This window comes from Stenella coeruleoalba (genome assembly GCF_951394435.1).
Source record: "Stenella coeruleoalba genome assembly, chromosome: 15".
In the NCBI taxonomy this organism is placed as follows: Eukaryota; Metazoa; Chordata; class Mammalia; order Artiodactyla; family Delphinidae; genus Stenella; species Stenella coeruleoalba.
In genome coordinates, this window is record NC_137161.1 from 58068675 (window position 1) to 58095172 (window position 26498).

At 46.8% G+C, this 26498-nt stretch overlaps 1 protein-coding gene across 3 annotated transcripts in view; it reads left to right on the forward strand.

Annotated features, from left to right (window-relative positions):
• CLEC16A (C-type lectin domain containing 16A) overlaps positions 1–26498 on the forward strand; it is a 210078-nt gene that overhangs the window by 14724 nt on the left and 168856 nt on the right. For all 3 annotated transcript variants that reach the window (XM_079943839.1, XM_079943840.1, XM_079943841.1), the window contains exons 3-9: positions 1983–2116; positions 10702–10850; positions 13613–13718; positions 15677–15800; positions 18385–18559; positions 20004–20057; positions 23272–23385. In XM_079943839.1, coding sequence (XP_079799965.1) covers positions 1983–2116; positions 10702–10850; positions 13613–13718; positions 15677–15800; positions 18385–18559; positions 20004–20057; positions 23272–23385 — 856 coding nt within the window. The remainder of the gene's footprint in view (positions 1–1982; positions 2117–10701; positions 10851–13612; positions 13719–15676; positions 15801–18384; positions 18560–20003; positions 20058–23271; positions 23386–26498) is intronic.

Here is a 26498-nt window from a genome sequence, read left to right on the forward strand (position 1 = left end):
CTTTCCCCCTCCCCTACAGTAGTCTCCGAAAGTGAGTTGCTAAGTTCAGCCCACCTGGACCTTGGGGGCGTGGGAATTAAGCTCCACCTTCGTAAAGGGGGGAGTCTCTACATACACTGTTTGAAATTCTTCTTCGTGGAAGGTTTGTCTCTTCTCCTCATTTATTTATCTATTCAATCATTTATTTATATGCATCCCTTGAAGATCTTGCAGGTTTGGTTCCAGGCCACCGCCATCAGGCGAATATTGCAGTACAGCGAGTTACATGAATTTTTTTGGTGTCCCACTGTATATAAAAGTTACGTTTACACTGTACTGTAGTCTGTTAAGTGTCCAATAGCATTGTGTCTGAGAAACAATGTACATACCTCAGTTAAAAAATAATGCTGTTGGGAAAATGGCACCAATAGACTTGCTCAACACAAGGTCACCACAAACCTTCAATCTGTAAAAAAAAACACAGTATCTGCAAGGCACATGTATATCAATATGGACTCATGGATATTTATTTTATCCTCTGGGTTATAATCCAATACTACGTTATTTATTTTTTTGCTGGCATTGTTCCAGCTTCAGGCACTAGGAGCTCTTTCAGGCTGCTTCCTGTGTCCCTTTGCCTCAGCCCCATCCTTTTGGTTTTTGGAGCACTTCCTTACTTTCTGGTACTCTGAGGTGCTCCAGGCTCATCTTGCATTTTATCTGCCCCAGCCCTAGAATTAGCCACTTTTCCACGGAGCCCCTTACTACCCTAGGGAGTTTTAAAAATCCAGGCTCCTGGATTTCACACTAGACCTACGGAATCTACCCCTGGGCAAGATGTAGGTACAAGCATTTTAACAAGTTCCCAAGTCGGTCTTGGGCTGCAGTGAGCTTGTTGGGTGATACTTGGGAGTCAGTGCTTTGTACAACCTGCCGCAAAGGAAGACACGATAGGTCCAATGAATGAAATATTCTGGGGATCAACATGGATGGCGTTTGTAGGCACACGGGCTCCCAGAATCAGAGTTGGAAAATAATTTAGAGGTCTCTTTAAGGTCATATTTATTTATTCATTTACCCTTTCATGGATTCAAACAGAAGATCTGCAGCACTGAGCAAGTGCCAGGCCCATGTTCCTGCCACTTGACAGCAGAGGGAAGAGGGAGACCCAACACTGAGTCAACCAACAGACCCACGGGACTGCCGGGAATTGTTCTGAGTATCCCAGATGAGAGATCATCTGGTCTTAGCGTGAATACAGAGAACACCAAACTAGAAACGTCATTTTCTTCCTTTAAAGACAGGCATTAGGGGGTCTGCATTTCAAGACTAAAAGAGCCAATGTGTGCCTCCCAAAGTCATTGCCCCCAGGCTGCATGTAGACAAATGTCCCGTCCAGGACAAAAAGGGCAAAGCAGACTTGGGGACCAGCTGGGGTCCCATGACCACATCAGCACCTTCTCTTTCCTTCCAGTTCTCATACCCTAGATGTGGAAATGACAAACTTGTTAATTGAGAAACCCAAACTCTTAATATTCAGCATGATCTTACCCCTTTGTAGGGAATTACTCTGGTTCCCAGGTTGTTGGTGAGCACTCAAAGCTATGAAAGCAAAGGAAAGAGGCTTTAGTGAGGAAAACTGAGCTTATAAAATATTGGATGGAAAATGCTGCTTGTTGGGTTTATAAGTGTAGGTAGGTCACTGTGTAATCATTTAGTCGGGAAAGATCTTTCCCACTCTGTCAGAAATCACTGCTTCCCAGAATCAGCACTGTTCTCACGTTCCGGGAAGAGAGTCTGAAAGGTCGCGTTTTTCTTGATGGAGGACAGCATCGTGGGAGCTGGGTATCGCAGAAGCCGAGGCCACACGGGTGGTGTGATCTGGCTGCTCTGCGGATGCCTTTGTTCAGGTGCACACACGTGTGCTGGGCGTGCAACCAGAGGACGACATGCATTCCCACGTGTAGAAGCAGACCACTGACACTTTCCCATTCTCTCCCCAGCTTCTTCCTGGAGAAGAACATGTTCGTCTTCTTCTTGAACATCCTGCGGCAGAAGTCAGGCCGCTACGTGTGCGTTCAGCTGCTGCAGACCTTGAACATCCTCTTCGAGAATATCAGTCACGAGACCTCACTTTGTAAGGACAGTCCTGACACTTGCCTCTGCACCTCTGAGTGTCAGCTGCGTGTCGTTTGCCGTGGCATTCATGTTGCTGTTTGAATGTCTGTGCTTACTGTGTGTCTTGGTGTGCTTGGGCTGCCATAGCAAACTACCCAGCTGGGCAGCTTAGACGACAGAAATTTATTTTCTCATAGTTCTGTAGGCTGGAAGTCCAAGATCATGGTGCCATCAGGGTTTCTGGTGAGGCCTCTCTTCCTGTTTGCAAATGGCCACATTCTCTTTGTGTCCTCATGTGTTCTTTCCTCTGTGCACATGGAGAGAGAGAGAGTTTTGGTTTCTCTTCCTTTTCTTAGAAGGACACCAGTCTTCTCGGATCAGGGCCCCACCCTATGACCTCATTTAACCTTAATTACCTCCTGAAAGGCTGCATCTCCAAATACAGTCACCGAAGGGTGTGGCTTTGGCCCCTGACCTGCCTGCTTCAGTCCCACTGCCCGACTGACAAGGGTGTGACTCAGAGCCTCTTCCCGGCCCTCGATCTTGTCTGAAACAACCAACCTGCGAGGCAGGTGCTGTCAGTGCCCTCATTTAACACCTAGAGAGTTTGAGTCACTGGCCCCAGGTGACAGCTCTAGCAAGGCAGGAATTGAGAATGGGTTTCAGCCCAGGTGAGCTAGCTCAGTGGTCCTCAGCTGGGGGTGACTGTGCTCCCAGTGGACATTTGTCAGTGTCTGGAGACATTCCTGGGGGGCGGGTGCTACTGGCATCTAGTGGGTAGAGACCAGGGACAACACACAGGACAGCCCCCAACAATAAAGGATTAGTTAGCCCAAAATGTCAACAGTGCCGAGGGTTAGAAACCCTGGTTTAGCTCCTAATCATCCGGGCTTGATCACGAGTTTTATTTTCCAAGATGACTGCACCAAGCCCCAGGCCCTGCCTGCAGGAAGCAGGGAAGAGAAGACAAGTGATGGAATGTCTATGCCACAGGCAGGCCCTAGGTCCCCAAGACAGGTTTTAAAAAGTTTTTGATGGGTGGAGAGAGGTAGAGATGGTGGCATTCCTCCTGAGGAGGGAGGAGGGAGGGATAGGAAAGAGCTGCAGAGTGATGGCCACTAGATGGTGCTGCTGTCCCAGGAGACTCTCCTTATGCGCTTCCCCACGTCTGTGAGTTGCCAAATGTGAGTTGACTCACTCTCCCTGAGTGGTTTCCCAACAGCTTTTGTTACCCTGGATATCAGTTGCATGTGGTTTCTGAAAACTCCGAGAGGGGAAGACCCAGCTCGCTGGTACGGGCCATGGACTCAGACCCAAGCAGTTCTGAGCCCTGGTTCTGCCGCAAACACCCCAGGTGTATTCTGGGGAGTGAACTGTCCAAGCTGCAGTTTCTGCATCTGTGAAGGAGAGATAATGCTAGTACCTGGTGATTAGAGTGGTTTGAGGATTGAGTGTGACAGTGGGTGTGCAGAGTGTAGGATCGGGTCTGGCAGGTGGAAGTGTCCAGTTAGAGTTGGTTTTATCATGAAATCCAGCATTCCCCCAAATGACTGTTTTCTGATAACCCAGCTAACCCCAGGGCTACTGGATTGAAGAGGGGGTTGAAAATTCTGGGCTTTCTGGATCATGTGGCCTTTCTTATACTAGGACTAAAAAGGGTGCTGTGCTATAAGAAAACCCAGGCAGATGCTGCTGGCCATACAGGGGAGTGCTTTCATAAGGCCTGCCAAAGCAGCAGAAATTACTCACAGTTTACAGAACTTGGATGTATGGGGGTGAGAAGGATGGGTGAGTTTTGCTTTTTTTTTTATTTTCTAATTATAGAGAGAAAATGTCCTCATTATAAAACAACAACAACAACAAAAATCAAACATTAAAAAACTGTAGAAAGCAAAAGTTCTATAGAATCTCACCCTAAAAGTTCAGTGGACACATACCATTTTGCTGTTTGTTTTATTTTTCCCAACTTACTAGCGTATCTTAGATTTTTCATATTGTCCGTTCATGCATCCCTACCTTGTTTGGTTTAAGAGCTGCGTCTTGCTGGGCCATAACTTATTTAACGTGACCATGGGCGTTTAGGTGGTTTCCGGGTTTTCATTATTACAAGCAGCCATTTCACGAGTGCACCTGTTGCCTGTTGGGTTTGGTGACCTACGTGACAGAAGGCCTGAGAGCCTGAGATTACTTATAGACTCCTGGGTTTATTATAAAAAGAGACCACAGAAAGCTGGCCACACAGTAAGGGGGTAGTAGAAAAATCCCAGTCGATTAATAGAGGCATCTCCGCCACCCCCATGGTGGCCTCACCAACCACAGAGTCATGTCGTGGAGGCCCTGGTAAAGTCCCTGCTGGGGAAGGATGGGAGCGTGTGGTTCTTCCACTTCAAGACTGCAGCCGAGAAGCCCGAGCTTGCACATCTCAAGCTGCCAGCATAGGCGTCTGTGCCCCTGGTGGCCCGGCAGCCACTAGCCAGTCACAGTGGGGCTAACATTCCTTCTCCGGCAAGCCCATTCATCCCCAGCCAACCACAGCTGGCAAGACAGCATGAAAAGAAGTGCTCGAGGCATCAGCATCACCTGGCTGGTTGTTACAGGTGTGGATTCTGGGTGGGTAGATTGTGGACTGTTCAAGGAACAGGATACTATATAGGAGGAAGGAAGAAAAAGGAATGCACTGCTAGCACACATGCAGCAACATGGATAACTGAGATGTGGTGATGAGTGAAAGAGGCCAGACACCAGAGGGAGCTTCCTGTATGAGTCCATGTATATGAAGTTCAAGATCAGGCAAAGCGAGTCTGTGGTGCTGGAAGTTAGGCTAGGGGCTGGCTTTGGGAAGAGAGTATTGACGGGGTAGGGGTGTGAGGGACCTTTCGGGGAGCTGGAAATGCACTGCCTGATCTGGGTGGTGTATTTATTTGCAAAAATTCATCAAGCTGGACACCTAAGGTTTGTGAGATGTGTGCGTGTGTGTGTATATACATATATATATGTGTATATACACACACACACAGGTATGAGTACTTAAGATTCATATATATGTACATTTTCACATATATCAAGCTTTAGATTTGTGATATATGTAACTTCATTTTTTTTACAAGATAGTAAATATAGTTCCTTGTGGTATACAGTAGGTCTTTGTTATTTATTTTATATATAGTCACGTGTATCTGTTAATCTCAAGCTCCTAATTTATCCCTCCCCCACCCCCCTTTCCCCTTTGGTAACCATAAGTTTGTTTTCTATGTCTGTGAGTCTGTTTCTATTTTGTAAATAAGTTCATTTGTATCATTTTTTTAGATTCCACATATAAGTGATATTATAGGATATTTGTCTTTCTCTGTGTGACTTAATTCACTTAGTATGAAAATTTCTAGGTCCATCCTTGTTGCTACAAATGGCAGTATTTCATTCTTTTTTATGGCTGAGTAATATTCCTCTGTGTGTGTGTGTGTGTGTGTGTGTGTGTGTGTGTGTGTGTGTGTGTATGTATCTATCTCACATCATCTTTATCCATTCATCTGTTGATGGACACTTAGATTGCTTCCATGTCTTGGCTTTTGTAAATAGTGCTGCTGTGAACATTGGGGTGCATGTGTCTTTTTGAATTAGAGTTTTCATCTTTTCCAGGTATATGCTGCACAGGAGTGGAATTGCTGGGTCATATGCTAGTTCTATTTTTAGTTTGTTAAAGAACCTCCATACTGTCCTCCATAGTGGCTGCACCAATATACATTCCCACCAACAGTGTAGGAGGGTTCCCTTTTCTCCACACCTTCTCCAGGGTTTGTTATTTGTAGACTTTTTGATGATTGACATTCTGACTGGAGTGAGGTGATACCTCGTTGTAGTTTTGATTTGCATTTCTCTAATTAGCAACGTTGAACATCTTTTCATGTGGCTGTTGGCCATCTGTATGTCTTCTGCCCAATTTTTGATTTGGTTGTTTGTTTTTTTGATATTGAGCTGTGTGAGCTGTTTGTATATTTTGGAAGTTAAGCCCTTGTTGGTCACACTGTTTGCAAATATTTTCTCCCATTCCATAGGTTGTCTTTTCGTTTTGTTTATGGTTTCTTCTGCTGTGCAAAAGCTTATGAGTTTGGTTAGGTCCCATTTGTTTGTTTTTGCTTTTATTTCTGTTGCTTTGGGAGACTGACCTAAGAAAACACTGGTATGATTTATGTCAGAGAATGTTTTGCCTATGATTTCTTCTAGGAGTTTTATGGTGTCATGTCTTATATTTAAGTGTTTAAGCCATTTTGAGTTTATTTTTGTATATGGTGAGAGGGTATGTTCTAACTTCACTGATTTACATGCGGCTGTCCAGCTTTCTCAACACCACTTGCTGAAGAGACTGTCTTTTCTCCATTGTATTTCTTGCCTCCTTTGTTGAAGGTTAATTGACTGTAGGTGTGTGAGTTTATTTCTGGGATCTCTGTTCTGTTCCATTGATCCATATGTCTGTTTTTATGCCAATACCACACTGTTTTGATTACTGTAGCTTTGTAGTATTGTCTGAAGTCTGGGAAGGTTATGCCTCCAGCTTTGTTCTTTTCCCTCAGGATTACTTTGGCAATTCTGGGTCTTTTGTGGTTCCATATAAATTTCAGGATTATTTGTTTTAGTTCTGTGAAAGATGTCATGGGTAATTTGATAGGGATCACATTAAATCTATAGATTGCTTTGGGTAGTATGGCCATTTCAACAATACTAATTCTTCAGTCCAAGAGCATGGGATATCTTTCCATTTCTTTAAAGCATCTTCAGTTTCTTCTCTCAATGTTTTATAGTTCTCAGCGTATAAGTCTTTCATCTCCTTGGTCAGGTTTATTCCTAGGTATTTTATTATTATTTTTTTGACATGATTTTAAAAGGGATTGTCTTTTTTTTTTTTTAACTTTCTCCTTCTTATATTTCATTTTAGTGTAAAGACATGCAACAGAGTTCTGTATGTTAATCTTGTATCCTGCTACCTTGCTGAGTTCATTTATCAGTTCTAATAGTTTTTGTATGGAATCTTGACGGTTTTCTTTAGAGAGTATCATGTCATCTGCATATAATGACAGTTTTACCTCTTCCTTTCCAATTTGGATGCCTTTTATTTCTTTTTCTTTTCTGATTGTTGTGGCTAAGACTTCCAATACTATGTTGAATAGAAGTGGTGAGAGTGGGCATCCTTGTCTTGTTCTAGAATTTAGTGGGAAGGCTTTCAGCTTTTCACCATTGAGTATCATGTTGGCTGTGGGTTTGTCATAAGTGGCTTTAATTATGTTGAGATATGTTCCCTCTGTACCCACTTTGGTGAGAGTTTTTATCATGAATGGATGTTGAATTTTATCAAACGCTTTTCCCACATCTAATCATCTATCATCTGCGATGATTACGATGATTACGTGGCTTTTGTCTTTTCTTTTGTTGATGTGGTATATCACAGTGATTGATTTGCATGTGTTGAATCATCCTTGTGACCCTGGGATGAATCCAACTTGATCATGGTGTATGATCTTTTTTATATGTTGTTGGATTCAGTTTGTTGAGGATTTTTGCATCTATATTCATCAAAGACACTTGCCTGTAATTTTCTTTTTTGTTAGTGTCTTTGTCTGATTTTGGTATCAGGGTCATGGTGGCATCATAGAATGACTTTGGGAATGTTCCCTTCTCTACAGTCTTTTGGAAGAGTTTGAGGAGGATCACTGTAAGTTCTTCTTTTTATGTTTGGTAGAATTCCCCAGTGAAGCCATCTGGTCCTGGACCTTTGTTTGCAGGGAGTCTTTTTTGTTTGTTTGGTTGTTTTTTTAATTACAGATTTTATTTCACTTCTAGTGATCGGTCTGTTCAAATTATCTATTTCTTCTTTTTTTTTTTTTTTTTTTTTTTTTTTTTGCGGTGCGCGGGCCTCTCACTGTTGTGGCCTCTCCCGTTGCAGAGCACAGACTCTGGACGCGCAGGCTCAGCGGCCATGGCTCACAGGCCCAGCCGCTCCACGGCATATGGGATCTTCCCGGACCGGGGCACGAACCCGTGTCCCCTGCTTCGGCAGGCGGACTCTCAACCACTGTGCCACCAGGGAAGCCCTATCTATTTCTTCTTGATTCAGTTTTGGTGGGCTGTATGTTTCTAGAAACTTGTCCATTTCTTCTAGGTTGTCCATTTTGTTGGCATATAACTCTTCACAGTATTCTCTTATGTTTTTTTTGTTTTTCTGCAGTATCGGTTGTTATTTCTCTTCTTTCATTTCTTATTTTCTTATTTGGGTTCTCTCTCTTTTCTTCTTGGTGAGCCTAGTCAGAGGTTTGTTGATTTTGTTTATCCTTTCAAAAAACTAGCTCTTGGTTTTATAGATATTTTTTTCCTATTGTTTTCTTTATCTTTTATTTATTTCCTCTCTGATCTTTATTATTTCCTTCCTTCTGCTGACTTTAGGTTTTGTTTTTTCTTCTTGTTCTTTTAGGTGGTAGGTTACGTTGGTTTTGTTTTTTTTTTTTTTTTTTAAAGATTTTTCTTGTTTTTTTGAGGAAGGGCTGTATCGCTATGAGCTTCCTTCTTAGGACTGCTTTTGCTGCATCCCATAGATTTTGTATAGTGTGTGTAACCTCATTTTTAAACATATTAAAATTCTTAGGACCCCACTTCAGATCTACTGCCTCCTCTCTTAACGTGGGCCCCAAGATTGACCTCAGGAATTGTTATAATTAGGAGATTTTGAAAACTACAGACATGACGTCCTACCTGCAAAGCCTGCTCTGAGACTGTGTTCTGAGGAGCACCCAGCCCACGCTGTGGCCCATCTCATGACCCGTGCTCCTGGATGGCTCTTAGTGTTGTGTTTGGTGATTCTAGCCTTTTCAGTATACTGTGATTGGCCTAAGTTAGGTACCTCTTTGGCACCAAATAAAACTTAACGGTTTATTTCTGTTCCCCCCAAGGACAACAGTCATGGTAACCGGAGGACTGGTGGTGGAGGTTAGGAGTCTCCAAGCTTTAGTGAGAAGATGAGGGGCGGCAGCTCATGTGATTGGGTGCTGCCTCTGTGCTCCTCCGGCCCTCAGTGCTTTTTGTGCATTATCTCCTTTAATCCTCACAATGCCCTGCCCCACGAGGAAGGTCCTCTTGTTCCTGTTTTCAGACAGGGAAGCTGGGGCAGGTAAGTGTCTTGCCCAAGGTCACCCAGCTAGGAAGTGACAGAGGCAGTGTGGGTCCAAGTTTACCTTTGAACCCAGTGCCTCTGAGATATGAGCATGACAGGAAGCCCTGCAGGGCTTCTTAACACACGGAGTGCTGGGCCCTCCCAGAGATCTGAGTGGGAGGCCAGGGCTGAGGCCCAAGCCTCCGCACGTCTGACAAGCTCCTGTGCTGCCGGTCCCACGACCAGACTTTGAGTAGCAAGGCTGTGCCCCATCCTGCTCCCCTGCCTCACTGCGTCTGCCCGTGGTACATGTGTGGGTCACGTCCTGCCTTTCCCTGTCAGTGGGGAGGCAGCTGGGATGGTGCAGAGCTCACAGGCTGGCAGCCCGAAAGGCAGACAGTGGGCATGGCAGCACTGGCTTCGCGGGGTGTCTGGTAAGGACTCAGAGGATAACGTGTCTGGCCAGGGCCCAAGACCAAGATTGCAGACAGTGGGCCCATGGGTCGCAGTGGGTCTGTAGACCCATTTTCACTGGCCAGCACAGCTTTCAGAATGAGTTGATCTAGCGGCTGACATTTCAACATCCAAGATACAGCATTATGATCTGTGTTTTCCAGCTTCCTTTGCACAGTTGGAAGCTCTCACCACGCTGGGCCTGCACTTCTGCAGGGGCTGGGCCCTGGGAGCTTAGCAGGGGTAGCCGCTCTCCTGTGGCTCCAGTGCCCACAGGGCCTCGTCATCCAGTTTTCATCCTTGGCCCCCATTAGTGCATGGTATTAACACAGGACATCGGACCTGAGTTTGAATTCCATCTCTGACTTACTGTCTCTGTGTCCTCGGGCAGGTAATTAGCCTTAGTTTTTACTCATCTGCAAAATGAGGAAAACAAGGCCCACTCTGCAGCATCATCATGACAGTGAATGATAATGTAAAGCAGTCAGCCTGGTGCTGGGCAGGTAGTGGAGGTTCAGCCTCAAGTGGCCTTTATGAAATCATGTTGCCTTATGGGAAGGAAAAAACCACACGGAGCCCTTTGTGGCATTCGAGGGTGACAGTGTGACTTTTGATGGCAAAATGGGGCCAGCTTTTATAAGATACAGTGCAGCTTACCCTCATCCGTGGGTGGTTTGTGAAAATACCCAAATACCAGCTCGTCTGCCCCACCCCCTGGCTCTCTTGTTGAACTCTGCCAGCAACGAAAGAAAATGCTCAAGTGTTCTTTTCTGTGGTGTGGGAGGCAGGGTGACCCGACTTTTCTCTGGCATTGCTCTTGAACTTTCTAGTGACTACACCTGGTGGCTGATTTCTTTGCTGGTTAAAGGTTAAGCTGCTCCCTATTAACTTGACTGGTTCAAGTACTGATACATTCTCATGGTCATCTGCGTGTTCCTGGACTTTCTCTGCTTGCCTTTCCTCCAGCATGAATTAACTAACCTGTTTTCTTTTGTGTTTTTTTTTTCTCCCTCTAGATTATTTGCTCTCTAATAACTATGTAAATTCTATCATTGTCCATAAGTTTGACTTTTCTGATGAGGAGATTATGGCATATTATATATCGTTCCTGAAAACGCTTTCGTTAAAACTCAACAACCACACGGTCCATTTCTTTTACAATGAGGTAAGTAATTGCAGAGGGGCACATTTGGGTGGAAAGCTAGCCAATCAGAGCAGCCCCTTTGGTCTGGGTGGCCTCTGTTTACAAAGCACTTATGCATTCACTGTTTCCTCATTTTCATAGCAACACTGTTTGACCTTGGCATGCTTTAAATTTCTTTTTTATTTAACAAGCTACCTTTTCCGTTTTTAATGTAAAATGCAATTTGCACTACCTGAGAGCATGATACTCTTGGTAGGGAGAAGTGCCCAGAAATTAACTTGGGGTCGTGTTCCTCTGTTGGCAAAACAGGAACTCCAGTCAGGCCCAGCTTTGCCACTTCCCTGCTGTGTAACCTTAGAGAAGTCCCAGTCCTCTGAACCTCAGTTTCCTCATCTGAGAAATGGGGATGTTAGTTTCTACCTTGGAGGGTTTTCCAGGGGTTGAATTAAATAAGCTGATGTCTTCAAAGCAACTAGTATATACCTGGCTCCCTAAAACTGTACCCATTGCCATTCCTTATAAGCTAAAATCTCTGGTATTCCTTGAGAGAATCACTAACAATTTAAATAAATAAGTAACTGTTGTTCTCACAATGAAGAGGAGCTTGAACAATCAGGTCAATTTATCTCACATTCCAAAAGGTACAGATGCTGGCTGTCTTGGGGCTGGCTCATCCTGTGGCTCGACCACTTCATCAGTGACCCAAGCTTTTCCATCTTCCTACTCTGCTGACCATACAGTTGGCATCTGTCTTGAGGCTCAACCCCTCATGGTCTCAGGATGGCTGCAGGAGCTCCAAACATCACATACTTACATGCCACTGCCGAAAAGCCTGATGAGATCACATCCCTTCTTGTGCCCCCTTCTAACTTTCCAAAAAACTTCTTTCCCAGAAGCCTCCCAGCAGACTTCCTTTCCTGTCTTGCAGGTCAGAGTTCTGTCACATTTCTCTCACAGTGTGTCTGACGTTGGGGAGTGGGCTGGCAGGGCAGTTCTGGCTCAGTCTCTCCGAGGCTGCAGTCATCTGAAGACTGGGTTAGGGTCGGGGGATCTGCTTCCAAGGTGGCTTGCTCACATGGCTGACCATTTGGTGCTGGCCATCGGCGGCAGGCCTTGGTTACACAGGCTCCTCCAGGGTCTGCTTGAGTGTCCTCACAGCACGGCAGCTGGCTTCCCGTAGAACAAACGATCCTAAGAGACCAAGGCAAACTGTAATGCCTTTCAGGACTCGGCCTTGGAAGCCACATGCCATCACTTCCATTGTATCTTTAGGCCGCACAGGCCAGCCCTGACTTAGCGTGAGAGGACGCACAAGTTGTGACTTCAGGAGGAGAGGGTCATTGGGCCATCTTGGAGGCCATGTGCTGTCTGCATGGCAGGTGTCTTCTGATCGGTGGTCACACATGCTGCACAGCCTGTATTTGAAGTCAGACCATAGTCCCAAACATTTCCTCTGAGTTCGGGCAAAATTCATCTAGCTGTCTCCACGGGATGTGGCAGCAGCAGCCTGCACCTTGACTTTCTTTGTCTAGATTTGTAGTGGCGAGAGCTGGCCTCAGAGGGGAGAAGTCCTAGCTGCCAGTCACAAAGTGTGGGGCACTTTGGAAGATGGACATTGTGCGGCCCAGTGCCTGGCACACAGTTGGTGCTCACTAAACGTGTCCAGAGACCAGAGGTGTGCTGTTCGCGTTCTCCCAGAGGCTCTCCCGGGTGGAAGAAAACCCACCTGCAAAGTTCAGACCAGAGAGGGAGCCAGATTGTTCCCCCACTCGGGTGCAACTGGGCTTCTGTGCACCTGGTGGGGAGGGCAGAATGTGGGGATTCTGGGGCCCGAGTGATGCTTCTGGAAGAGTATCCTGCTGATCACCAGAGGAGTGGTAGGAGGCTGATTTTTGAGGTGGACTTAGTTTCCTTTTCTGTGGACCAGTGCAGTAGCTACCACCTGTTACGTGCACATCTGCTTCTAGTGCTCAAAGTGCCGTTGCCTTCATTAGACAGGTGTCACCTCGCTGAAGGTCATGGGTTCCCTCTTCCCCGCCCCTCACTGCCTGGGGGTGCCCTCCAGTCTGATCCGGAGCTATGTGGAAGACTGGCCAGAAGAGGGCAGCAGAGTGCGCCGCAGCGTGCTGTAGCCCGGATCCTGTGTGCCTTTTCCTTGGGGCTCCATCAGTAGAGTTCTTTGGTTCTGAACTGTTTTGATCTGTTCTGCTGACCCCTTTTTAATGGCAGAAGATTCCCGAGACCCTCCTTTTCCATGATGATGTTTACACTTTTAGTGTTTCCAAATAGGGAAATATATATTATAGATTCTGAATGTAGTCAGACTTTGCATTTGCCTTTTATTAGTAGAAGCGGCATCTAATAATAACAACTAGCATTACTACCGAGTGCTCATTAGGTATCAGGTGCCAGGGTAATCACTGTACCTGAAATAGTTTCATTTAATCCCAGCAACCATAAAGTGGGAATTATTATCCTCATTTTACAGATGAAGAATCGGAGGCTTAGAAATATTACATCACACAGCTAAGAAGTGGTAGGAAAGATCATGAACCCAGGCTTGGCATTTCCTGGACCCGCTTCTGTTTCTTCCACGGTCTCACCTTCCCAACCCTCCCCACATTCCCCATTGGGAATGAACCACTGGCTTAAGGGTCACGTGGGTACTTTTTTTTTTTTTTTTGGTCTTTTACTGAAGTCTCTGATAGGATTCAGAAAGCTGGGATAGGGGCCAGCCTGTCTTATGGGTCTGTAACTCATTTTCGGTACTTCTTGTGTTTTAGCACACTAATGACTTCGCCCTGTACACAGAAGCCATCAAATTTTTCAATCACCCCGAAAGTATGGTTAGAATTGCTGTAAGAACCATAACCTTAAACGTCTACAAAGGTAAGGTTCCTTATGAGCTCATGCCTCATCGGGTTTCTAACTTGACTGCTAGTGCTTGCTCTCCTGAGTCCATACAAACAATTCCCTGGTGGTAACAGAGCTCATTTATTGTAGCTGGGGCTGCCTGTCTCATGAAAGGTTGTCATCACTGAACATTTAGCTGCCCCCTTACATAAATTTGTGTGCCACCACCTTCTGCATTTTAAAGCCCAACTTGTTACTGATACACAGAAGTCATGCATGTCCTAAGAGAGGCACATGTGGGACTCGGATCGGCCATGTGATAATTAGGTAAGGCAAAGCTGTCTTTGAAATGTGAGAGTTAAATTCTTGCCTTTGGCCTGTAAAATATACTTCAGTATAGCCAGGGGGTATGTTATCTTTAAATAATGTATGAGAGCATTTCTTGTCGCAAACAGCAGGGGGCAGTATTGCATTCTCAACCGGCTACAAAGCCCAACAACAAATTCCTCCTTTCTCCCAAGAAGTACTTAATGCCCAAATCATTGCCTCCAGGAGAAAGCCCTTCCGTGGCTCCCTGCCTGCACTAGCACAAAGGCTGGCTGGACACGAGTTTCCCGACCTGGAATTGCCCTCCAAGGCTACAGCCTCTCTGCCTAACACCGGGGTTATTTCCCGTGTAGTCACCACCCTAGAGCTGGGATCCCATTTTCTCAGGGACCAATGTTTTGACCTTCATGAGTTATGATGTTATTAATTGAGATGACTCCTAATTGGGAGGGGGCGGGAGCTCCTCGGGGACTCACTCCAGCCTGGTTCTGGGGTTGCCTTAAATTGGAGAGCCTTTGAAGAGCCCAGAGGGGCCCATCCGGGGGTCGCAAACTGAGGACCTGAGGGCCAAATCCAGCTCTCAGACAGGTTTTCATTGGCTTAGATATTTTTTGAAAAAAAAATATAGTTGTCAGTATTTAAAACTTGGGAGAGGTTGGGTAACAGTCTGGATTTCTGACTTGAAAATGTAGATGTGGCTGTTTGGGCCCACAGTCCTGCAGGGCAGTGGTGAGCTGACGCGGAGAAGCAGCTTCCCCCTTTGGGGTCAAGGCCTGTGCTGCCCCATTCACCCACTGGGCCGGCTGGCTTCGCTCACCAAGTTATTGTTGGCCAGCCTGTGGGCTTCTGAGTTTGCGACCTGGTCTGACCCCCAGTCTGGCCGCCTCCTGCTCTCTGCTCTCTCTGTTCTCTTCTAACCTGCGTCTTTCTGTCTAGACGCCTCCTGCCCTAGCTCTCTGCCCCTCTGAGCAGCTGTCTCACCCTCCCAGTTCCTAACCCTGTTAACTGTTGTCTGTTTTTTGCCTTTCCTTCAATGACGATTCCCGTGTTCCTTATTCCAGTGTCATGTAAGTTAATAACTTCTGGTTTTCTGCTTTCTTAACTTATCCTTACATGCAAATACAGGAAACTTGCTTGAGAATGGTGTAGTTTTCATTGTAGTCTAGCTAAATGCACTGCTGATAAGTAGGCTTCCTAAAGCACTATTTTTTTCTTTTTTTTTTTGTGGTACGCGGGCCTCTCACTGTTGTAGCCTCTCCCGCTGCGGAGCACAGGCTCCGGACGCGCAGGCTCAGCGGCCATGGCTCATGGGCCCAGCCGCTCTGCGGCATGTGGGATCTTCCCGGACCAGGGCACAAACCTGTGTCCCCTGCATCGGCAGGCGGACTCTCAACCACTGCGCCACCAGGGAAGCCCCTAAAGCACTATTAATGTCTACCTTTATTAATTAATTTTATTAATTATAAAAATAACGTAAGAACTACCTTGATGAGTATAGTTTTCTGCATAAGGTAACCATTTTAAAGTATTTCCAGGAAAGACAGAAAAGATTCAGATTATAGTAGAGGGCTTTTTATTGTGGTTTTGTTGTTGTTGTTAATATCCCCCAAGTTATATTTGGTAGCTTGACTTTTTTTTTTCCCCTCTTCTTTTGTGGATTTTCTCAGTGGATAACCAGGCCATGCTGCACTATATCAGAGATAAAACTGCTGTCCCTTACTTCTCCAATTTGGTCTGGTTCATCGGGAGCCACGTGATCGAACTTGACAACTGTGTGCAGACGGATGAGGAGTAAGTGATCCCCCAGGGTGCCTGTTAGGTAGACAGGGTGCTTAGGGGAGAATTCCGTTTTTGTAGAGAAAAAATAAACACTAGAACAAAATTTACCCACCTATGTGTTCGCGGAATATGGACTTCCATACTCTGAAAGGTTCTGCCCATCTTTCCACTTTGCATAACAGTAGGAAGTTGGAAACAACTCAGATACCTCCCAGAGGGGAATAGGGTAAGTGAATCCAGTACATCCATAGATGGGGTGCTAGGCAGCTGGTAAAAAGATGAAGATGATCTGCCACTGGTAAATGGATGAACAAAATATGGTATTTGCATGCAGTGGAATAGTATTTGGCGATAAAAAGGAATGAAGTACTGACACATATACCATGGATGAACCTTGAAAGCATTATGCTCGGTGAAAGGATGCAAGGGACAACCTAGTGTATGATTCCACTTATATGAAATGCCCAGAATAGGCAAATCCCTAGAAACAGTAGATTAGTGGTTTCCTAGGGCTGGAGGAGGGGTGTGTGGGGGAAATGAATATACTAAAACACATTGAATTGTGTACTTTGGGTGACGTTTTTGGTATGTGAATTATATTTCAGTAAATCTGTTAAAAAAAATTAAGTTGGTGATGAATATAAGTTCCAGAACAGGATTTCTCAGACTCTGCACTATTGATCTTTCGAACTAGGGAATTCTTTGTGTGGGGCTGTCCTATGCGTTGTAGGGTGTTTAGCAGCATCCCTGGCCTCCACCCACTAGATGCCAGTAGCACCCCCTTTCCAATTGTGAAGACCAAAAATGTTTCCAGACACTGCCAGACGTCTCCCTTAAGGAAAAATTGTATCAGTTGAGAACCACTGCCCCAGGGTGACAGCTTCGCACAGATCTGGTAAGAGGCACACCTAGATGGGGTCAGGACGATGAAGGGACTCAGGAAGGAGGTCTCCTGGGGGCAGAGGGCTAGAGAGAGAGAAAATATTAGCTTCCATATTGGGAAAGAAGCAAGGTGAGGTGGATGGCAGATCTGATGGGGCATTTGGGAGGATAAGGACCCATATAGATATGGATAGTCATGGATATGAGGCATAACGAGACACAACTCCAGAAAGAACAGAAAGTTATACGAGGAAGGAAGTGAACTCCTGGTCCTCCCTGGGGCTCTGCAGTGAATGATTATAATGTCAACACCAGTTGCTGATGACTGCCGGGTGGGGACGGGTGGAGGGAACACAATGAAAGGAGGTCATTATGTAACATCTAAAATGGCTCAGTCGCAAAATAGAGGTCCTTGTCGATTTTATAGAAATACAGGAGGAACTATCCACAGAAACACCTAAAAGAGTTGAAAACCGCTTCCTCTGGAGAGTGGACAGGGGTTGGGGAGGCGAGGCCAGGAGCAGCTGTGTTTTATTATCAGCTCATCAGTACTATTTGATTTTTAAATCCATCTGCATGTATTACTTAGATATTTTTTAAACTAAAGGTTTAAAAAGTGAAGTGCATTAATGATCTTGCTGGAGGAAAATGAACACAGTATCTTATTAAGTGCGGGGGAGGGGTTGCAAAACATTGTGTATAAATAAATGTTCTGGGTCTCATGGGAGGTAGATTCATGGGTGCTCATTATAGTATTAGACTTTACAATGTGTATTTGCTATAAATATTTACTAAACATCTTATTAAAGCATAATAAGGAATAATTATCCAAAATTATGTAAAAGAAGCAAATTTTTTTTTTTTTAAAGCATATGTGATTAGATTGATAGACATGTAACACCTGCCTTTTAGATGTGACTATAGGGACGTGGAAATAACGTAATATTATCTGTTAGTGGTGGGACTAGGAGACTTTGATTTCTTTTTGCTTTTATTTTCTTCGTCTGTCTTCTACAATGACCATCTATTACTTGAATAATAATCATAATAAAAATAAAAGGTCTTATGGTAGCTAGATTGCTCTTTGCAACCGACAGCACTTAGGGGGAGGTGAAAGTGCCCCATCGGTGTTTCAAGGCTTCGTCCTTGGCAGAGACCGATCCACTCTTCACTGGAAGCAGGCAGGGCCTCCTGGGCTTGGGGTGGGGTGTCACGTCCTTGCACTGTGCCCCCCATACGGACGGGGCCTGTGGGTCGGACGCGGCTGCTGAGGCCTGCTTCTCTCTTCAGAACTCCCCTGGAGCATTTTAATTATCGCGGATTTGTTGTTCCATTGATGCTGCTGATCTTGGGAGCCAAGGGATCTTGCCACTTGGACCAGTGGCTGCTCTTGCTTGAAATGGCTTGCTAAGAGCTTCATTGGGTTTTGCTTTGTTTACCCCTTTTGTTTTGCGCTGTTGTGGTGATGGTGGGGTGAGTTGTACTGAGGCCCCCGGAAAGTGGGGGGACCCCATGAGTCCCCTAAGATCGAATGAAGCAGACCTGTCCATCCTCTCTTTCTGAAATCCACTGGTCGGGCCAGGATGGGTGTCTCTCGGGACTGGCTCAGGTATTCGTTTGTGAATGAAGTGCCACCTGCGACCTCAGTCTCAGGCCATTGGTTCTAGGCTCTGAGCTTTGGCGTCCGGGCTGAGATGGGCATTTCTCCCGGCAGGCATCGGAATCGGGGGAAGCTGAGTGACCTGGTGGCTGAGCATCTGGACCACCTGCACTATCTCAATGACATCCTGATCATTAACTGCGAGTTCCTCAACGACGTGCTCACAGACCACCTGCTCAACAGGCTCTTCCTGCCGCTCTACGTGTACTCGCTGGAGAACCAGGACAAGGTGGGCCGGGCTGAGGGTCGTCTGTAGGAGGGGAAGAGCAGTCACCCCAACAGGACGGGGCTTTGCAAGGGACCAAGCCTTTGAGCCTGAGGGAGATTCTTTTCAAAGCACGCTGGCTTCCCTTTCCTTTCCTCTTATTTCCTGAGAGGGGGTGGAAGGAGAGGGAGAGAGAGACAGAGTATATGTGTGTGCGTGTGTGTGTGTGGACTGTAAATGAATGAGAAAAGATTACTGACATCAGAAGGAAACAGGAAACCTCTACAGATTCAGGCTTTTGGTTTCTATGCATCCTTCTCTTGAGGTGTTCTCATCCCTGGTAACTTTTTCGGATAGCTGCCAGAGGTAATTGATTTGGAGAAGATCCAGCCAGCCACAACACTTGCACAGAATGGACAGGAGGGGATGGAGCGCACCTAGGAAAAGATTCCGGGGCAGTGATTGTCCACAGTTACGGCTCGAAGCCCTTGTGGGGATAGAGCCTGTTCAAGTGCACATCCTCGGATGCCCTCTCACTCCTCTCAGGGATGCTGGCTCAGTGGGTCTGGAGTGGACCGGGAACCTGCCCCACAAGTGATTCTGAGCTGGTGGCTCTCGGTGCCCCCGTGAGAAATGCCACTTCAAGGAGGGGAGACCTTCGGCCAGTACCTCTAAGAGTTAAGGGACAGAGGCCTTGGCAGGAGGCGGGACAGAGCCAACTGGTTACTCTGCAGGGGCTTCGGCCTCTGCAGATGTGTCCCAAGGAGGTATAGCTTTCTTTTTGGAGATGGAACATGGTGCTTCTTGTTAAAAATAAGTGAATAAAAGAAAATTGCAACCCTAACGAGATCTGCCAGCTGCAGCTCTGGGAGGCAGAGAGAAAGCATGGGAATTGGAGTTTTCAGACGTGGGTTTAAACTCTGCCTCTTCCCTTTCCTCATTCTGCGACATTGGATGAGGCAGTCAACCTGCCTGAGCAAAACGGGGGTCTTGAAGATCCTCACCGGGTTGGTAGGAGATGGAGCTTGTTGAAGCCCAGTACAAATGAGGGGCTTCTCGGAGACCAGAGTGCCCCAACTTCTCCCTGCCCCTCTCCTGAGAACAGGCCCCCTGGGGCCTCTCCTGCCGGGCTTCCGGCTCTCGGTGCCCAAGCTGGGGGAAATTAACATTCTTGGTAATTTAAGGAGCTAGTTCTTCTCTCGGGTCCAGCCTCTAATCCATGACTCATGGTGAAAGATTTCTCAGGTGGAAGAATAGCGGCCTTGCAAATGGTATCGGATAGGATTAGGTTGTGAGCTTATTTTGCAGGGTGGACTTTGCCACCAGGAAAGAAGAATCTTAGGGTCTTGGAGGAAGTCGGGGTGCTGGGCGCTGCTCCTTCAGACAGATGGCTTCTGGCTTCATGGATTTTGTGCTGCTCACATGTGTAACCCAGGTTTCTCTTTCTCTTTCCCCCAACCTTCACCAGGGAGGAGAACGACCGAAAATCAGCCTGCCGGTTTCTCTCTACCTTCTGTCCCAGGTACGTCTGATCGTTCACCTGTGCCTCCAGCACACTGGGGGTCCTTGGAGTGCTGCTGCCTTTCAGAAATTTCCCAGGCCACATTGCCCCATCTTCCTTCTCTGTGTCCCCCATCTTGAAGTAAAGTAACGACACTGAGTAGAGGGGCTATGTATCTTTTTCGTGGTAGTACTTGGAAATTTAAGGAGAAATAAATCAGACCTGACAAATATGTAGCTGGTTTCTACTGTGGGGCCTGAGGTTTCCAAAACAAGCAAGGAGTCTTCTAAATACCCTGGAAATGTAGGCTGGGTGGCCCCTGTTCTCAGCCATGTTGAAATAAGCCCCAAACTGCAGAACCCAGTGTGTGTACACACACAGCAACCGGGGCTTAACAAGCTTCTACTAATGAGGCTGTTTTTAAAGGCTTTTGTCATGGTTCTAGTTCCCAGATTACCTTATGGAAAGTGTCTTGTAGCAGGCTTAGCACCCAGATTTGTGTCTTGAGCCAGTTTGTCTGCCTCCTCCTCTTAAACAAGTGTGTTTCCTTCTCGTAATTATATAATATTTACAAGAAGGGAAAAACTCCATGGTGACCCAGTTACATAACTTTAAAAATATTTTTATTACAAGCAGTCCAGACTCTCAGGCCATCTCATTAGACTGTCAAGTAGCCAGACGTTTGACCAGAGCTCTGTTCCCACTTTTGCAGTGGCCCAGGTATTTATTTGCTTTGCTGAGAGCATGTCCTTCTCACTTGGTCCCTGGGCCGTTTTGAGTTTGAGGCGGGTCTGTCTCCTGTTGGCCTCTTCTCAGTGGCCGGGCCAACCAGGATCCGCATGTGGCCAGCTCACGTTGCTCCCGGAGTCTTGTTCTGGGGGCTCTGTTTGCTCAGAGCTGCACGCCGACTCCTGAATGCCCCTCTGTGCGATGGAGCTCCGTGCAAGCCCCGCCCCTCCTGGCAGCAATTTCCGCCGCCTCATTACAAATCCGCCAGCTTCTCCTGCTTGGGATTCTGGGAGTCTGGCAGGACCCGAGCAGGCCAGATGCTGAGCCACAGGAATCCCATGGCAAGGCCCCCAGGACCCTTCAGCTGCTGGTGCACCCCGAGGAGCACGGGGGTCAGGACACACTTTTTCTCCGAGAACCCGTTTTCTCCTGCTTTCCTCGTGAAGGACCAGCAGCTCAGGCACCTAATTACTTGTTTCAGTCTCTCACAAAAAGCATTGTCATTGGCGTTCCTCAGCCTGAGTAAACGGCTCTCGCTCCCCTGCATTTCCATGGGGCTTTATCATCACGTTGCCCGAATGTGTGAAAACCTCGAATTGGGTATAAATCCCGGTCCTTAATTAAACTCTATATCAGAACATCCTTACAAATTATTTTACAAACATCGCTACTAAACCAAGAAAATTCACATTAACGATGTTAATTTGGTGTGACGAGGATGCTGTCCAGCCGAAACTAAACCACCACTGGGGACAAGAGCGTGACTCGGACAGGCTGGCCCAGCCTTTCGAGTCTGGCCCACACACGCTTCCACGTACCTTGCAGTGACCGGCCCTCCTCAGGCTTTTCTCCGTCCAGAGCCCAGGAGGGAACGAACACCATGTGTGTCCACACCGGCCTTAGCAGGTGCTCGCTGAATGTTTTTGGACTGAATTCCTTCGTCATCATCATAGTCACCCATGCTTGAATGCCTGCCACAGCCCTGGACATGGGCTAACCCATTTGGTCATATTGTCTATGGTAGCGTTTCTTTGGTGTTTTAAAAACAAGTGTGCTTTTTTTGTTGTTTTTAGGTAGGTATCACATTTGTCTATTCTGCCTGTACCTTTAATCTGAATTGTATTTATTTTTTTGAACAATATATTCACCCTACTCAAACAGTACAAAATAACATGTAGGGAAAAATCTCCCTCTTACCTCTGTCCCCCACACACCCAGTCCCGCTCCCCAGAGGCAGCCAGTGTTTTAGTTTACGCCTTTCCTTTTTTTTTTTTCACAATATTTTTTTTAATAATTTTTTTTTTAAGTTATAAAGTTCAAACAGGTGAAAACCAAGCTGCCTTTCTACTTTTGTTCAGTCTCCTGGTTTCTCTCCCCAGAGACAGCTATAGTTACAGGGTCTTCCCGGGTCCTTCCAGAGACGGGGAGAACTCTGCCAGGGATTCTCAACTGGTGGCGATTTCGCCCCACCCGGGGGGACGTCTGGCAGTGTCCGAAGATATTTCTGGTTGTCACGCCTGGGGGAGGGGCTGCGGCTGGCATCTAGTGGGTAGAGGCCAGAGATGCTGCCAAATATCCTCCAGTGCCCAGGACAGCCCCCCACAGCAAAGATGGATCGCCTGACAGTAGTGCCGAGGATTCGAGACCCTGTTCCCTGTATATATAAGCAAATACAAATGGGCGCACACACCCTCTGATATACAGATGGTCGGTACATCCCACACTGCACTGTGGTACCGTGTTGCCTTTACATTTTAAAAGAAACCAGCAGGTGTGTCTGAGCCAGCTTTGCAAGGCGGTTTTGGTACCCTGATTACTCAAGCCATTCCTCTGAACGCTGGGCAGCAGGGTGGGGTGGCCGGGCCATCCCCGACAGCCCAGCACCTTCTGATGTTGCCTCCTGGCACAACTCGGTCTGTCTCTGGCTTGTGCGGCTTTTCCTCCCCATGGCTTCCACACCTCCCAGTGCTGCCCTGGAATTCTGGTGCGCTCAAACCCACCGCAAGGGTCAGAGCTCATTCCAGGATGGGATCTCCGCATAGACATCCTCTGCCAAGTCCTCGATTGGAGCAGGGCTCGCCAGCCCCTTCTTCCATGTAACCGAAGTGCTGGGCCGGTGCCTCCTAGTCTTATCCTAATTGGACTTGACACTGAAATGCCTGTGGAGAGGAAGGAGGGTGTGGGTTTGGCACTCCCTTCTCACGTTGCTCCACTTCAGCCAGATTTGGCTGCAGCCGGCCTGAGGGACAGTCTCGCTTTGATGCACTTCCTTCCGCCGAAGAACAGCCAGCCAAATAGGTAACAGTCTGAAAGAAGGAGGGCCCAACCCTAGAAGGAGAAGAGTATACCTGGTTTCTCCCCAGTGTGACCCATTCTTTGGGTTTTGCACCACCAGGATTGCTGCTGAGACTCATGTAGCCCAGCCTTGTTGTTTCAGATCAAGGAAGGAAGAGGTTGAAAGTCTGCACACTTTAATGTGCATCCCATTTTTTTTCCCCCTCACCAGGTCTTCCTAATTATACATCACGCACCCCTGGTGAACTCATTAGCTGAAGTCATTCTGAACGGCGATCTGTCTGAGACGTACACTAAGCCCGAACAGGATGTTCAGAGAAGCTGTGTAAGTCATTAGTGGGGGACTGTTTTGAGACCCTGATAAAAAGCCATTGCTCATTTTGTTAATGTGTGTTTCTTTAAAACCAGAAACCAACATCCTGCTTATTACAGCACTGATGATGCATAAGCTGGTCTGGGATTCAGGGAACCTAATCAGTCTTGACATGCATACCCAGAGGAATCTGGGGTCGGGTACTAAGAGTGGATGTGACTGAGCGTGTGTTATTGAACATGGAATTGTCCTGTTCTGGGGCCTCGGTTGTGTATCTGTGAGACACTGTTACTGGGTCCGAATGAGAGAATACTTTGTCCGAGGCACCAGCATCTACAGAGGATGGGCAGGGAGCATCTGTGAATGACACGGGCCCCATGAGAGGGTAGTAGGGAGCAGTGGGGACTGTGACAAATTGGAGGGTGTATATGTCCTTTGTGAGCAGCTGTTGCTCACCCCAGCCTCCAGTTGTTCTGCAGGAACGTGGATGCTGTATTGCCAGGTTTTCTCATGTTTCTGGAGACACTGGAAAGCTTCATTTTTAGGCAGATACTCGCAAGTTTTAAATTATCACCAACTGTGGCCTAAACAGCATGTTTGTGGTTTGTGCATGTTTGTGCTCTGCTAAAGGGAAACCCTGATCACCAGGGTGATGACTTCTCCCAAGGCTTTCCCTGCTTGGCCCTGTGTCTTGCCTGCCTTCCCTCCTCCCATCCTGTTCACACACACACTGAGCTCTGGGCTACCTCAGTCCTGGCCCTGCTTGCTTCTTCCCCAGCGTGCTCTGTGCTTTCTTCCCTCCACACCTGTGCCCTTAACCCTACGCACTGCCTGGAAGGCCCTTGCTCCTGGTTCCTTCTCGTTAAAGGTCTTACCTGCTCTGAGCAGGCGTCTTGTCTGTCATTGGATCTGCTGCAGCGTAGGCTCCACATACACGTCTGAAATGAGAGGTGTTTACACAAAGGCCGTTTCATGAGAGCTCTGTCTCTGCAGCCCGGTTCTCAGTCGGCACGCAGGTGAAGGGGCTGGGCTTACCCTTGGGCAGTCGACTCTGGTCATATCTGAGCGAGTGGGTGGAGAGTGATCCTGGAGAGTGATCCCGGAGCGTGAAGGGCCAGCACTGCATGGAGTACAATTATAAGAGGTCCCTGCCCTTCTGGGTTTTCCCCTGTACAGTGTCTTGGCCGGGCCACTGTGCTTTTTAAGGCTCATTAGAGCCTCTGAAAAGGTTTCCAGAAACCTTCTGTCCTCATTGGTGGTGGCGTTAGTTCAGCTGAATTGAATAGGGCCTTGTCATGGTTCTTGTCTGGCCTATCCCTTCTTTGCTTCATTCAAGAAGTATTTATTAAGCCCCTTCTTTGGCTCAGGCATCATGCTATCTCTGGGGATATACAAAACCTAGATAGCCCTTGTCACGCTGGAGCTTTACAGTCCAGCAGGAGAGACAGATTTTGATTAAGCTTACAAGCAAGTGTACTATCTCAAGTCTTATATGTGCTCTAAAAGGAAGGAGTAGTGTTTGGTGAGAGGATTTAACCTGGAAGTGATGGGGTGACGAGTGATGAATAGGATAGGGCTCCCCTAGTGGTCCATGTTGTGACGACACATGGGCTAGAGAATGTGGAGTTGGCTTAGTGTTGATGCAGCTGGAGATAATTTGTTTGCAACTTTCCTAAACCCGCTTTTGCTGAATGAATGCAAGTAATGGAACGTTGAGTCAGAAGAATCAGCAGGGCCCCCAGGCAGGGCTGCTGAGGACCCCTCCAGCCAGTGGGTCACCCTGGGCAAGTCGTTTTACTCCATTTAGAAAACAGCGAGTGTAGGTCCCACTCGGGAGGGCCGTGGTGAGGATGGGGAGAATATAGATTTAAAGTGCCCATCAAGTGCTTGACAGGCTGCAGTCTAGCCCTCAGAGCTGCTTGGTTTGGTCTTTACAGTGTTTGAAAGAAAATTTTATGAATCGCCAACTTTAACATTTGGGAAGTTTCACATGAAAGTCCAGATTTCAGGATGGTCTTGAACAGTCAGAAGATCTGGTCCCGGTTGTGCATATGTTCCTGCAGGAAGCTTCTCAGAAGCCGCCCGCATCAGATGAGGCATGTGTCTGCCGTCAGATTTGCCCAGTCCGCCCCCACCCAGCCTGCTGCTAACTCATACTAAATTTATGTTAATAACAGACCGGAATGGAGTGGGTTCCTTTGGACTTTGTTTTGTCACATGATTTCCAGAGCCCAAGATAGCTGCTAATAGCTCATTGCAGAATGTCTATAAGACCCTATAAGACCCTCGCTGCCGAAGTTAGACTTGGTGTTCCAAGAGATGGACCCAGAGATTGTTGGGGTGCTTGGGTTTGCAGGGTTTTTTCATTGCAATTCATTGACGTGCAGTTGCAGGAAATAATACAGAGAGATCCCTTACCCTTTCCCTAGTTGTTCCCCAGTGGTGACATCTTGCAAAACACTAGTACAGTGTCACAAGCAGGATATTGACATTGATACATGGAGGATTTGCAATTAGAGCAAAAGCAAATTGCAGGAAGTTACTGGTGACCTCTCAGCTTAGGATACCCACTTTAGTTGAACCCTCTAATTGGCGGGATTGTCTAGGAGATCTGTTCTTTTTCCCAATGGCCTCCCCTTGGGATGAATTCCTGCCTCCGCTGTGATAGATGCATGGCGCTCGTGTGGTGGACACCTGAACTGAAAAGGAGATTCTTTTGAGTGTGGAAGGAATTGCCAGCCCAAGTGAAAGTGTCAGCTTTCTACTTCCGGTTATTGCCTTTCCCTGGGTGCGAATTCGAAGTTTGTGTATTCTGATGACTGCAGTTGAAATTCGGGAAGAGTTTATCTCATCTGTGACTTGTTTGACAATAGTCCTGGTAAGATTTACCTTCCTTCCCTCTGAGCAAGAACTGTCTCCTATTGTTTCCTGCCTAACTCGGATGTGGTTTGATAATGCTTGTTTTAAGTTTCTTGGTCTTTTTTAACCTACTTTCTCCTTCCCGTAATTTGTAGATAAGTTACTGGTATTGCTTCATTTTACCAGCAGACATTTCACAAAACCAAACCAAAATTGAAGAGAGAGAAGCAGAGGGGAGAGTAGAGTTATTTGAAAAGTCTGTAATT